At 42.2% G+C, this 15,238-nt stretch overlaps 1 protein-coding gene across 3 annotated transcripts in view; it reads left to right on the top strand.

Moving 5' to 3' along the window:
- The window catches only part of DHRS7B (dehydrogenase/reductase 7B), a 79,755-nt gene extending 64,816 nt beyond the window's left edge, over positions 1-14,939 (top strand). For all 3 annotated transcript variants that reach the window (XM_037027269.2, XM_017673920.3, XM_073234688.1), the window contains exons 3-7: positions 768-877; positions 8,855-9,071; positions 9,552-9,644; positions 12,682-12,834; positions 14,462-14,939. In XM_037027269.2, coding sequence (XP_036883164.1) covers positions 768-877; positions 8,855-9,071; positions 9,552-9,644; positions 12,682-12,834; positions 14,462-14,667 — 779 coding nt within the window. In that variant the 3' untranslated portion in view covers positions 14,668-14,939. The remainder of the gene's footprint in view (positions 1-767; positions 878-8,854; positions 9,072-9,551; positions 9,645-12,681; positions 12,835-14,461) is intronic.
- Positions 14,940-15,238: the final 299 nt, after the last annotated feature.

The raw sequence follows: 15,238 nt of genomic DNA, 5'->3' as shown, positions 1-15,238 counted from the left end.
TTTTAAAATAAAGCCACTCTTAATGATACTTTGCTGTTGTAGGCAGTTAGCATGCTTCAACTCTTTAAAGCCCAGTTTGTCGTTTCCCATCCTAGCAAGGCTGTTAGACTCTCTTTCTGTCCCAGCTGCATCTGGCCCCTCAGATGCTGTGCAAATTGCTCCTTCTTCCTAGAGCACTTTCTGGAGAAACAGCCCCTTGGGCTTCAGGACTGGGGCAGGGCCTCCCCACCCCTTCTCAACAGAGCCCTGAGCCCCCTGTGCTTCCATAGAACAGTGTAAGTACTGTGTAGATATGCACCTATTGCATTGAATGATTAGGGAAACAGCCTGGGTCATGCTAGAACGCAGGCCTCAGCAGACCAGGCCTCATAATAGCTGGCACTACCTGATCATTGGGCAGGTCACCTGACCTCTCTGAGCTTCCTCAGCTGTGATAATGGGGATAATGCTCACATGCTTAAAGATGACTATGGAAAATTCTGAGCATAGTATTTAACAAATCTGTCCACTGGTTCCTGCCTTTTGCCTTGTGGATGTCATGCCACTGAATGTGAGCTCTCTAAGGGCAACTACAGAACTCTTTGTCACTGGGGCCCTAAGCCCTAGTTCTATGCCTGGTCCACAGCAGGGGGCTAATACATATATGCCCAGTGCATGAAGAAACCAGCTACATATTCTGAAATGTTGGGTAAGTTTGGATGGAACTGCATCAGGGAAGAAAAGCATTGTATTTCCTCAGCTGTCAAGATTTTTTCTTCTTCCCTTAGAATGTGCCAAAGTCTTCTATGCAGTTGGCGCTAAGCTGGTGCTCTGTGGCCGGAACAGAGAAGCCCTAGAAGAGCTCACTAAAGAACTCGCTGCTTCTCAGGCCACCAAGGTGAGACCAGGGGTGTGCTGTCCATGGGAGAGGTGCAGTCTTCTGCAGGCCTCTGAGGGCATAGCAGATCCTGGGCTGCTGGGTATGTGGGACATCTGCATGGTTGTACTGTGCCAGGGAAGCCATAATGTCTTCAGGTTCACCCATTTTGTAGTATGTATTAATTTTCATTCTTGTTTATGGTGTATTAATAGTCCATTGTACAAATATACCACATTTTGTTAATCCATTCACTAGGGTTGTTTCTACCTTTTTGGATATTGTCAATAATCCTAGGAGTGGAGTAGCTGGGTCATGGTAGTTTTATTTAACTCTTTGAGGAACTGCAAACTGTTTTCCGCAGCAGCTATACCATTTTACATTCCCAACAGCAGTGTTACAAGGGCTGCAATTTCTCCACATCCTTACCAACACTTGTTATGTTGTTTTGCTTTTTTTAAAAATTATATCCATTCCAGGAGGTGTGAGGATTTGATTTACATTTCCCTAATTGCAAATGATGTTGAATATCTTTTCATGTGTTTATTGACCATTTGTATATCTTATTTGGAGAAATGTATGTTTAAATCTTTTTCCCATTTTTAATCAGGTTATTTTTTGGTTGTTGTTTAGAAGTTCTCTATATAGTCTGGATAATAACTCCCATACATATAATTTGCAAATATTTTCTCCCCATTCACTAGATTGTCTTTTCATTTTATTAATGATATCCTTTGATTCACGAACACTTTTAATTTTTATGAAGCCAACTTCATCTATTTTTTCTTCTGTTGCCTATACTTCAGATGTCATATCCATGAGGTTGTTGCCAAATCCAGTCTTATGAAGATTTTTACTCAGTGTTTTATTCCAAGAATTTTACAGTTTTAACTCTTTTATGTCTTTGATCCACTTGAGTTAATTTTTGTATATAATGTTAGGTAAGGTTCCAACTTTATTTCTTTTGCACAGGGATATCCAGTTTCCCAGCACCAGTTGTAGAAAAAAATTGTCCTTTCCCCCTTGAATGGTCTTGGCACCTTGGTCAAAAATCAACTGATCATATATTTGAGGATTTATTTCTGTGCTTTCTGTTCTAGTCCATTGGTATAGATGTCTGTCCTGTCAGCACCTGCTGTTATAAATAATGTAGCTTTGTAATAAGTTTCAAAGTCAGGAAGTGTGAATCCTCCAGCTTTGTTTTTAGTTTTCTGTATTATTTTGGCTATTCCTGAATAGCCAGTGCAATTCCATATGAATTTTAGGACTTTTTTTTTCTATCTTTGCCAAAAATGCCATTGGGATTTTGATAGGGGTCACATTAAACCTGTTGATTGCTTTGGGTAGTATTGATATCTTAGCAATGTTACATCTTCCAGTCCATGAACATGGGATGTCTTTCTATGTATTTAGGTTTTCTTTAATTTCTGCAGCAGTGTTTTGCAGTCTTCAGTGTACAAGTCTTTCACCTCTTTAGATAGATATATTAGATATATTCCTATTTAATTTTTCTGGTTGCTCTTATAAGTTAATTTGCTTTTCTAGTTTCTTTTTCAGATTATTCATTGCTGGTGTATAGAAACAGATGATTTTTGTGTGTTGATCTTGTACTCTGCAACTATGCTGAATTTATTAGTTCTAATAGTTTATTGTGGGTTTCTTGGAGTTTTCTATATATGGGATCATGTCATCTGTGAATAAGAGATAGTTTCACTTCTTCTTTTCCAAATTGGGTACCTTTTATTTCTTTTTCTTGTTTAATTGCTCTGATTAGGATTTCTAGTACTATGTTGAACAGCTGCTGTGAAAGCAGGCATCCTTCTCTTGTTCTTGATCACAAGGGGAACACATTCAGTCTTACTCTGTTGAATGTGTTAGCTGAGGGTTTCTCACAAACACCCTTTACTATGTTGAGGAATTTCCTCTCCATCCCCAGATTTTCTGAGAGCTTTTATCATGAAAGGGTGTTTGGATTTAGTCAGATCTCTTTGCTCCATCAATTGAGATGATCAATCATGTGTTTTTTCCCCTCTGTTCTATTAATATGATGTATTACATTGATTTGTTTTCTTATGTTGAACCACTCTTGTATTCCTAGGATAAGTCCCACTCATTCATGGTGTATAATCCTTTTAATATCCTGTTGAATTTGATTTGCTAGTATTTTGTGGAGGACTGTAGCATCTAAATTTATATATGATATTGGCCTGTAATTTTCTTGTGAAGATTTTATCTGGATTTGATATTGGAGAAATGCTGGCCTCTCCGAATGAATTGGAAGTGTTCTGTCTGCCTCATTTTTTTTTGAAAATTAATGAGTGTTAATCCTTTTAAGTTTGGTAAAGGTCCAGTGAAGCCAACTCTTCCAGGGTATTTCTTTGTCAGGAGATTTTTGACTACAGATTCAATCTCTTTACCTATTATATGCCTGCTGAGATGTTTCTATTTCTTTTTGAGTCAGTTTAGGTAATGTATGTATTTCAAAGAATTTGTCCATTTCTTCTAGGTTTTCTAATTTATTGGCACACAGTTGTTCATAGCATTCTCTTATAATCTTTTTTTTAAATCTATGTTTAAGGTCCCACTTTGATTTCTAACTTTAGTTATTCTTTCTCTCTTTTTTGGTCTAGCAAATGGGTTCTCAAGTTTGTCAATCTTTTCAAAGTTAACCAACTTTTGGATTCCTTGATTTTCCTTATTTTCTATTCTCTGTTTTGTTTATCTTCTTTCTTATCTTTATTATTTCCTTCTGCTAGTTTTGGATTTAGTTTGCTCTTGTTCTAGTTCCCTAAGGTATAAAATTATGTTACTTATTTGAGATCTTTCTTCTTTTTTAATATAGGGGTTTACATCTATAAAGGTTCTTCTTAGCACTGCTTTCACTTCATCATATAAGTTTTGGTATGTTGTTTTTTCAATTTGATTTGTGTCTAAATATTTTCTGATTTATCTTGTGACTTCTGTTTTGAGTTAGTGGCTGTTTAAGAGTGTGTTGGTAAATTTCCATTTATTTTTCGGTTTGCCTTCTGTTACTGGTTTCCAGCTTCATTACACTGTTGTTAAGATAATTTACTGTATATGATATGTATCTTTTAAAATCTATTGAGACTTATTTTGTGGCCCAACACATGGTCTGGAGAATGTTCATGTGTGCTTGAGAAGAAGCAGCATCAGACTTGGTTGCCTGGCAGGCAGAGGGAGACTCTCCCAGCTTTCTTGGCTCTGTTTCAGCCCAACCAGGGATGTGCCTGCAGGAGCCAGCCGACAAGAGCTCCTTCCTCCCTGTGGGTGTCCAAGCCCATTGCTGTGTGTCTGGCCTAGGCAGAGCCACACATCAGCCTGCCCAGCCCATTAACCCTGCAGCCCCGCCACTGCTGCAGGGCAAGCAGAGGGTGGCCCTGCCCACAGTGATTCCAGCAGACTTCTGTGCTGACCACAAAGGTAATGGCTGAAGCAAACTGCCAGCACAGACTCTGACCACCACAGATTACAGAAGGAAAGGTGGCCCCACCCACTGCACACCAACAGCTGGGGGTCCTGCAAAGTAGACCTAGGTGCTGGAGAGTAAAGAGTCTTGAGCTTCTGGACCCCTTACAATGCCTCCTTTATAAAGATACTACTCTATAGTCCAGAAAGCATAGCAGAGCCATCTAATACAAAGGAAGAAACACAGAAACCTTGACAAAATGAGCCAGAGGAATATGTTCCAAGCAAAACTACAGGACAGGGCACCAGCAAGAGGGTTAAATGAAAAGAGATCACCAATCTTCTTGATAAATATTTCAAAATAAAAGTCATAAACATGCTCACTGATTTACAAAAAAGTATTCAAGATCTCAGGGAGAACTTCAACAAAGAGATAGAAGACCTGAAAGCCACTTAGAGCTGAAAAATACAGTATCTGAAATGAAACATACAATGCAGGGATTTAAGAATAGATTACTGCAGGTAGAGGAGACAGTGAATGAAATGGAAATTAGAGAACAGAAACAACAAAGCTGAGGCACAGAGATAAAAAAGGATCTCTAGGAATAAAATAATGATAAGAGAGCTATGTGACCAATTCAAATGAAACTATTTGCATAATACGGGTACCAGAAGGAGAAGGAGAGAGAGACAAAGGGATAGAAAGTCTCTTTGAGGAAATAATTGTTGAAAACTTCCCCAAGCCGGGGAAGGAAATAGATGCTCAGGTCATGGAAGTGCACAGAGCCCGTAACAAAAGGAACCCCAGGAAGACAACACCAAGACAGATAATAATTAAAATGGCAGAGATCAAGGATAAGGAGAGAGTATTGAAAGCAGCCAGAGAGAGAAAAAAGATTACTTATAAAGGAACCCCCATCATGCTATCAGCAGACTTCTCAGCAGAAACTCTACAGGCCAGAAGGGAGTGGCATGAAATATTTAATGTACCGAAACAGAAAGACCTCCAACCAAGAATCCTCTACCCAGCAAGATTATCATTTAAATTTGAAGCTGGTATTAAACAATTTCTAGATAAAGTAAAGTTGAAAGGATTCATCATCACTAAGCCAGCCTTACAGGATATGTTAAAGGGACTGCTATAGATGGAAATGTAACTAAGGCTAAATAGCTTTCACCTGTGAAAATAAATCCACAGTAAAGGTAGTAGACCAATTAATTACCAAGAAAATATGAAATTAAAACAAAAGCAAAATCAACTATACACAAAATCAGTCAAGGGATACACAAAAAGTGCAGATTATGATATCTAATATAAAAATGTGGAGGAGGAAGAAGAAAAAGTACCATTAGATTGTGTTTCAAATAGAGTAATCAGCAATTTAAGGTAGACTGTGATATACTAAGGAAGCTATCCTTGAACCTTTGGTAACCACAAAACTAAAGCCTGCAATAGATAAACAGAAAAAAATTAAGAAAAAGAGAAATTTAATCCAATCACAACACTAAAGAAAACCATCAAATAACAAGGGAAGATTATAAGAGAGGAAGAAAGAAACAGAGAGGAGCTATAAAAATAGCCAGAAAACAATTAATAAAATGGCAGTATGTACATATCTAACAATAATCACTGTAAATGTAAGTGGACTAAATGCACCAATCAAAAGACATAGAGTGGCAGAATGGATAAACAATACCCATCTATATGCTGCCTATAAGAGACTCACTTCAGACCTAAAGACATACACAGACTAAAAGTGAAGGGATGGAAAAAGATAATTCATGTGAATATATATTGTGCTGTTGTTGGGTGCAGTGTACTATATATATTTATTAGGTCTGATCAGTTTATGCTGTTGTTCTGGTCATCTATTTGCTGGATCTTTGGTTGGTCTATCCATTATTGAAAGTAGAGTATTGAAATGTCAAAATATTATTATAGAACTGTATATTTCTCCCTTCAGCTCTGTTGCTTTTCGTTTCATGTATTTTGAGGGTCTGTCATTAGCATATGTGTTTAAAATTGTTATGCCTTCTTTCTGTAATGAGTGCCTTATATTATTATATATGTCCTTTGTCTCTTGTAACCTTTTTGAATTTAAAGCCTATTTTTGTCTGATACTAGTATAGCCACCCTAGCTCTCTTTTGGCTATTGTCCCCCTTTTCCTGCATTACTGATTTCTTTTGTATTTAGTTGATTTTTTTGTAAAGAAATGCTTTGATTCTCTTCTCATTTCCTTTCGTGTATATTATATAGCTATTTTCTTGGTGGTCACGATGGGGATCATATTGAATATCCTAAAGCTACAACAATATAATATGAATTTATATAGACTTACCTTTAATAGCATACAAAATCTCTACTCCTGTCCTCTCTGATTTCTGCTGTTCATTTCATAGATCACATCTTTATACATTGCTTGTCCAATAACATAGATTATAATATATAACATAGTTATAACTATATAACATAAAAACTATATAACATAGTTTTTAAATGCATTTGTCTTTTAATTTATGTAGAAAACAAAAAGTGTAGTTACAAACCAAAATTACAATACTAGTAGCTTTTATAGTTGCTCATGTATTTACTTTACTGGATATCTTTATTCATATGGCTTTCAGTTATACTGTCTAGTTTCCTTTCATGTTAAACCTTTACCATTTCTCGCTGGATTGGTCTAGTGGTAACAAACTGTCAGCTTTTTATCTGGGAATCTTAATTTCTCCCTCATTTGTGAAGGATAGTTTTGCCAGATATAGATTTTTTGGCTGACAGTTTTTTCCTTTTAGCACTTTGAATATATCTGCCCACTGTCTTCTGGCCTCTGTTTCTGATAAGAAATCAGCTGATAATCTTTTTGAAGATCCCTGCTATGTGAGTGATTTCTTGCTGTTGTCAGGATTCCCTCTTTGCCTTTTCACAGTTTGATTATAATGTATCTCAGTGTGGGTCTCTTAGAATTTATCACACTTGGTGTTGAGCTTCTTGGATGTGCACATTTATGTCTCTCACTAAATTCAGGAAGTTTCCTGTAGTCACTTTTCCCGATATTATTTTACGCCTTTCTCTCTTCCCCTCAGATCCCCATATGCATTCTGGTCTGCTTGATGGCCCCACAGATCCCTTAGGCTCTGTTTACTCTTCTTTATTCTTTTTTTGTTCTCAGACTAGACTCATTAATTTCAGTTATCTTCTCCTCAGGTTCACTGAGTCTGTCTTCTACTTGCTCAAATCTGTTTTTGAGCCTTTCTAGTGTATTTTTCATTTCTGTTATTAGACTTTTGAAATCCATAATTTTTAATTTTTATTGATATTTTCATTTTTAAAATACAACAGTTTCTTGCCTTTATCCCTGTTTTCCTTTAGCACTTTGAGCATCTTTAAGACAGTTGTTTTAAAGTCCTTTTCTAGTAAGCCCATTGTCTGGGCTTCCTCAGATATATTTTCTGGAGATCTGTTTGTATTTTTGAACACCAAAAAAGAAACAGATGCAACTCCTTTAAGTCTCCTGGAAGGCATTTTAGCCATCAGTGGTTAAAACTGCAACCTGCCTTGGGCCACATCTCAGAGATCTGAGCAGCAATCTGCTGTCAGGCCACAACCCTGATATTTGGAAGACAGGAGCCTTCTTGCTACCCTTGGCTCCCTCAAGCTGCACCAGAGACGTGGGTTGTCTTGCTCGCAGCTGCCTGCACAGGGGTTAGGGGCCGGGGAATGGATTGCCACCAGCAAGCTGATGGCTGAAATTGACCAAAATTATCTGTAACTTGCCAGCTGAGCATTCCCTGGAAGCTGAAAGCATTCAAATAGGCCTGAGTTCTAAAGTAGTCACTTCAGAGGGTTTCTGCCACTACAGTTGTCCAGGTGGAGAGAGATTTCTGTCACCTCTTACTCTGCCATCTTCTCTTATTTTGCATCTCCCCCACCCCCATCTTTTTTATCGCTGTTAAACTCACTTCTGCTGGGAAACCCTCTAAGTTACATTGCTCAGCCATTTATTTCTCTAGCATCTTACACTTCTTTATAGCATTCTTTACAGTTGGACAGTTTGTTTGCCCCACTAGACCATGTGCTTCAGGATGACAGGAATCCTGTCTGTCTGCTTTCTGCTGTGTCACCAGTCTGCTACTTATACACATAAATGGTGTATAAGAAATGTTTCATGAAGAAATGAGCTGAGTAACTTAACCTGAGAAGGATGGTACTTCTTAATGGGAACTATTTGTTGTAATGACAACTCCAGCATCCAGCATGAGGCAGTAGGAGGCAGTGTAGTTGACAGCGCCTGTGGTTATCTGCTACAGTGATCTACATTGTATGTGGCCCCTGCCTGTGGGATTCACAGTCTTGCTTTAACAGGCATTTCCATTCAGGAGAAAACTTGCCCAGGTCAGGTGTGAGCACTATGGGCAGGATCCCCCAGGCCATATTTCTTCAGAAGAGAGTTGCTGCAGCCCATGCCCTTGTTCGCCCAGTGGGCCACTCCCAGGACTCTGAAAAGCATGGACATGTGGCTCACATGCCTGTCACTCTGAAGGTGCCTTTGGTTTCTGTTGTATCTGACCAGGTGCAGACACACAAGCCCTACATGGTGACCTTCGACCTCACAGACTCTGGGTCCATAGTTGCAGCAACAGCTGAGATCCTGCGGTGCTTTGGCTGCGTGGATGTGCTCATCAACAATGCTGGGGTCAGCTACCGGGGTGCCATTGTGGACACCACCATGGAGGTGGACAAGAAAGTCATGGAGACAAACTACTTTGGCCCAGTTGCTCTCACAAAAGGTAACAGTCTTGGATTAAAAGGAAAAAGAAAGCTGGTATGTTGGCATTCCTTGGTCCCTTTTTAGCTAGATGTTGCCTGTACCTGTAGTCTACTTTATTTTGTGGTAGGTGTTGTCATCACAGTTTGTTCTTTCAAGGCTTCATTATGTTTTATCTGCTTTACAATCTTAAATCAGGATGTCCTCAGTTTGTTTGTATGGCATTGCGCCCATTTCCTGTTTGTGGTGGGAATATTTTTAGGTTTGGGGGAGAGGCTGTCTAGAACAGGGAACTAAGCTGACAATTTGCAGTGTTTAGGCTTCTGCCTCCCTCCTGCTGGCAGTCTGCCAGGCACGGAGTCCCAAGAGTTCCTCCCCAGAGGTGCTTTCCCTGTTCACCTCCCTTGCCCCAAATGAACATAGTAGGCGAGTTCTCCTCTTTCACTGTTCAGGGCAGTGACTAGAAGAAAAGCCCTTCTCAAGCCTTTGCTTCTTTCCTTAGCTCTCCTGCCCTCCATGATCAAAAGGCGGCAAGGCCACATTGTGGCCATCAGCAGCATCCAGGGCAAGATCAGCATTCCTTTCCGGTCAGCATGTGAGTACTTCCCTCTCCCTCCCCCAAAGGTAGTTCTTCATTGATTTGTCTGGATTATAAAAACAACACATTTATTATCCAGAATTCACACATTCGAGAAATCCTCAACATAGAACGTGAAGGAGCTTCATGAGAGTATGAGCTAGAATGCCTGGTTTCAAATCCCAGCTCTGCTTCTGTTCCCAAATGTGATCTGTGCAAGTGTCGTCAGTGCTCTGTACCCCATCCTTATCTGCAAAGTGGAGATGGGGCAGTCCCAGCCTGGGAGCCGCTGGGGAGACTGAGTTAATCTGCATGCTGTGAGTGAAGAACCTGGAGCAGCACCTGGCAGAAGTTCATGTCAGCCACTGTTAGATTATTACCAGTTCTTATGGTCATCCCTCAGGCGCCACCACCTCATCACTTTGCAGTATATGTTTCAAACTTTTTTCCACACGCAGGCAAACATGCATAAATGGGGTCACCTTTTATGTACTGTTTTGTGGCTCGCTTATCCCACTTGTAGTACCTCTCTACATCAGCATATGTGGACTCACCTAGCCCTTCTAAGTGGGTGTACAGTAATTCAGTGAGTGGGTATGACCTGATTTTGTTTAGCCATTTTACTGGACATATGAGGATTTTTGCCCTTTCTGACTATTAGCAATGATGGCTACATAGACCATCCTTAAGTACCTATCTGGGCACTCATGGGAAGGTTTCAGTAAGATAAATGCCAACAGGTGGAAATACTAGGTGGGACCAAAAAAAGTTAAAACTGCTAAATTGGCTTCCAAGTCACATTCTTACCTCTGTGTATGAGAGTGACTACGCCAGGATTTTGATATTTCATTTCATTCATCTGTCTATCATCATGTTGCACCAGCAAACAGGATCTAGTTTTGCTTTGTTAAAAGATTTTGGAAGTGATTTCATAAACTGCCCTGGTAACTCCTTTCTTTACTCCACCCTCCAAAGGATATACTGACCTTCAGAGCCTCAGCTGTCCCCACCACCTCCTGGTGCTGGGGGCTTGTCAGTGAGGGAAGTGAAGCAGAGCTGTTCTGGTGCTTTGAAAGGACAGTAGCAGATGTCCTGTTGGATGATATGGTGTAGCAACTGTGTGAACTGGAAATGCAAGAAAAATGTTCTCTCTCAAGAGAGAGCCTCTCCTCTGCCATCTGGTTCCAGTGGTCTGTTCTTGGGCAGGCCTTAACAATCGTTCATGCTGCACAAAGCTGTTTAAAGGTGAAACGAGACACTGGAGATGAAAAGTAGATTGTGAAGGGCTGAATCCATGTTTCTAGGGTGTTTGCCAGCATTTGGTTCCAACCCCAGTAGCCCAGGATGCGACTGAAGGCTGCTCAAATAGTTCAGGGATAAATACGTGTGTGATCACAAATAAAGCAAGTGAGGTGAAATGGTGATAGTAGATAAAATCAGGGTAAAGGGTATACAGTGTTCTTTGTACTAATTATTTCCAAACTTTGCTTTGATTTAATCTCACTGAATTTGTTCTCCACTTGGCTTGTGACTGCAGTAAGTCACACATGATTGGTCTGGGCACTTTGTAACAACCAGCCTGATGTGCCGAGCCTCCTGGGCATGTGGGTTAACCCGCAAGCAGGGGCCTCCTCACCTGTACCTGGGAGAGCGGCTATCTCCCTCACACTGCTGTCCAGAGAACCAAGTGGGAGTGGTCAGGAGGCCTGACTGGCATGTGCCTCATAGGCTGAGTACTTCTGACAACTGTGGTGATGATCTAGGTCAGCACAGCATAGCTGAAGCCCTACAGCCTGGAAGTGCTGGGATACTAGTGGTCAGGGTGCAGCCTTCTATTCTGGAGACCTCCAGAATGACTCCCCTTCTCAATCCTTGGGCCCCTGCACCCCTGGAATCACGGCTGACAGGAGCAGTTTTCTCCGCCTAGCCTACCCACAAACTACTTGTCCAGCCCCAAACCAAAGGCACAGGCCCCAGAAAGGCCTGCAGGAAGTGTAGGCACTGCCGACTGTCTTGTGTGAATTGCTGCTATACCTTCTTGCTCTTCTTTCTTGTTTTTGTGGTTGATAGATGCCCCTAACTAAGGCTAAATGTTTAGAACTTTGAATGGGAGGAAACCGATTTTCAGTGCAGATGCCATGTCATTGTAGGGTCACCATGCCCCTGTTCAGACCACCTTCCACTGTGGGGCGGGGCCATTGCTGAAGAACAGAGGTGGCTCTGTTTCTTGCAGGGGAAGCAACTCAATAGCTATTCCAGATGAAATCCACTTCATGGAAGTTTGTCCAACAAAATACACAAGAAGGCCAGGCATGGGTTTTAAACATACATACTTCCATGCATGCAAGGATGCTTGCATAGTGTCAGGAACAAAATCTGGAAGCAACCTGTGATGGTCCATTGATGGGGCCAGTTCTGTGGGCTGTGATCCATAAGGAGCAAGGCGGGCCTGCATGGTGAGAAAAGCTACTAAAATACAACTAAGTGTAAAACCACATGTACACACATAGGCTATATAAGAAAGGAATCCTGAGAAACCATTAGCACCAGTTACCTTTGGAGGGTGGAACTTTTAGGCAGAAGGAGGGCTCTCCCTTTTTTACTTTATGTACTATTTGAATTTTTTATCCACTAGGCATTAAGCTGTTTATTTTTTTAACTTTTAATGTGGAATAATTTTGGACTTAAAGACAAGCGGCAGGAACAGTACAAGGAACCTCGCACCCTTCATGTAGATTTTCCAGTTAGCGTTTTACTGTGTTTGCTTTTATCATATTCTGTGTGCACATACACATGTACATAAAATTTATTATTTTTTTTTCTCCTGAACCATTTGAAAGGAAGTTGGAGCTATGATGCTCCTTTATTTCCACATACTTCAGGGTGTTTCCTAAGAACAAGAATACAATGCACCAAATCAGGAATGAACATTGCTATAATACTCTTTTAAATTACAAAAATCAGTTTCTTAAAAGACAATGGTGGGAATGACTTGTCCCTGGCCAAGTCTCACACCAGCTCACCCACCTGACTCTCTGGCCACCAACCTTTGCAGATGCAGCCTCCAAGCATGCTACCCAAGCGTTCTTTGACTGCCTGCGTGCCGAGATGGAACAGTACGAGATCAAGGTGACTGTCATCAGCCCCAGCTACATTCAAACAAGCCTCTCTCTAAATGCCATCACTGCTGACGGGTCCAAATATGGAGGTAAGGCCCTGGATTCTCTTTTTTTCTGTGGAAAGCTGTGGTTTGGCCAGTGAGATGCTGCTCTGCCATGAGGATTCTTTGGTTATTTTCATTTGGAATATGATTTTTATAACTAAAAGGCTTAATGTTTGGGTGTTGATTACATATGCTGTTGAATAACCTTCATTTACTATGAACCAGTCTTAGCCTGAGCATCACCATCTCACAGGTGTCAGAACAGGGCCCCTGCAGGCCAGGATCATGAGGGTTAGAAAGGAAGTCCCTAAGCTGGGATGCCACCAGACTTCCAACTAACCTGTTCTCAATGAATTAAAGTGAACTCACTTCATGGAAAGTATGGGTTGCTAAAATGAAGAGGCTCCCCACCCACTGGGCTTGGAAAGGATTGATTTCTGGGTACTCTTAAGAGCCCAGTCATCCATAGTGAGGCTGGGCATGCCAGTCTCAGATCTCCAGCCACCGCTGATGAGCCGACCGGCCTGGCCCCAGTGTGCGGGCTCAGGCCAAGCACGTGCCAACTGGCTTTTGCCTGAGTCAGCTGACCCACGTGTGACACTGCCGGGAGCAAACTCTGCTTTCCTGTCTATAGTGGGGCCTGTCCATCCCTTGAACACTGTCCTGCCCTGTCCTGCCTCCTCTGATAGAATCTCTCGGGCTTGTGCTATGATGTTTAGCAGGGGTCTCCTGGTCCTACACCCCAATCCAACCAGACCTGAACCAAGACTGCCCATGCCCTGGGTGGCAGCTGCTTTCTACTCAGCAGGTCAACAGAGGCCATACAGAAGCACAGAAAGAATCAGGAGGCTCATACCTATTTATACCTAAAAGTCTTTTTAAAAAATTCCCTCTGTGGGACTTAAAACTAAACAGTAATCAGAAACCTCTTGTTCTTCTGTGTTAACAAAAACCCAGTGAGAACAGACACTGGTGAGGAAGCTTAGGCAGTGTGGACAACTTACGAGTGGTCTCAGATGGCCTTGCTAGTGGCCCCTCCTCTGTGCCAGGACCCTGCTTCTTTGGCAAGACCATCACTCTTCTAGGGAAGGCATGCCAGTCATTGTTAACCCAACACCTCCCAAGCCCTCCACAGCTGTCTCTACCACCTCTAGCAAACCAAGGATTTCTTCCTGAATCACTTCACTTTTGCTGCATTGAGCTCATAGTGCATATGGGGGTCTAGTTTCCTCCTATCCCCTGTCTGGCAGACCTCAAGCCAAGTGACCCAAGACAAAATCAGTGCTACAACATTTCTCAGTTGTTTGCTGTCCCAACAGGCAAAAATTCCCTGGTCCAGGAAGCTCCTCCTCAACTGTGGTGTGAAGGGCTCACTCAGGCCCCGTTCAGGCCAGCCCAGGCCTTTGCCGGCCACCAGCTCTCTGCACCGCCTAGGCCAGATCTGCCTGTGCCCTCGCCCCGCTCACACCTCCATTTCCTCCTGCACACACTCAGCAGCATGGTGTGTCCTCAGTCCCTTGGAGCACAGAGTGGTTGGGGTGGTGGTGCCTCCCGACAGACAGTGGGAAGAGCTTTATGGTGAGAAATCCAGCAAGCCAGCCACCAGCAGCCCACTCAGCTCAAGTCCACAAGAAGGACTTCTGCACGTTCATGTGTTTCTGTTCTGTTTTAGTTATGGACAAGACCACAGCCAAGGGCCGAAGCCCTGTGGAAGTGGCCCAAGATGTCCTGGCTGCTGTGGGGAGGAAGAAGAAAGATGTGATCCTGGCCGACTTGGCACCTTCCTTGGCTGTCTATCTGCGGACACTGGCTCCTGGGCTCTTCTTCAGCCTCATGGCCTCCCGGGCCAGGAAGGAGCGGAGACCTAAGAACTCCTAGTGCTTTGTTGAGCCCGGGTGGGAAAGCAGTGCCTGCCTGGGTGTGGCTGCTCTATAGGGAACAGTTGCTTTTGTGGGAGCTTTATGGTTATTTGTTGCATGGGTGGGAAGGATGGAAGACAGTCTTGCAGATCCCTGGCTAGGCCCCTGCTGGCAGAGAACAGGAACCACAAAAGGCAGCAACTTCCCAGGGGTGTGGGGTAACCCTTAAGGAGTTGATGTGGAACTGGGTTTACACTCTAAGGATATGAAATAAATGAATGAATGGTGGAAGTTGTAGTCTTCGGGGACTAGAAGAACCATGCCTCCTTTGGATTCCAGCCTCTGCCAGGAATCAGAAATCTTGAAATCATCTTGAAATCAGAAGACTCCTGACATCACCTGACCATTTTCACATTTGACTTATCTAAGACCACCTACCTAGTTGTTTGTCAGAGTCCACCTCCAGTACTCAAGGGAGAGGCTGCAGTTTAAGAAGTCATTATTCATATTCATTTCCAAGGTCCTATAGTATTTCATCCAACATAACAAATGGGCTGATATGTGATCGACCTTTTAATATGTCCCAAGTG

The sequence above is a fragment of the Manis javanica genome, chromosome 4, assembly GCF_040802235.1.
Source record: "Manis javanica isolate MJ-LG chromosome 4, MJ_LKY, whole genome shotgun sequence".
NCBI classification, from domain to species: domain Eukaryota; kingdom Metazoa; phylum Chordata; class Mammalia; order Pholidota; family Manidae; genus Manis; species Manis javanica.
This window is presented reverse-complemented; position numbering and strand designations above follow the sequence as displayed.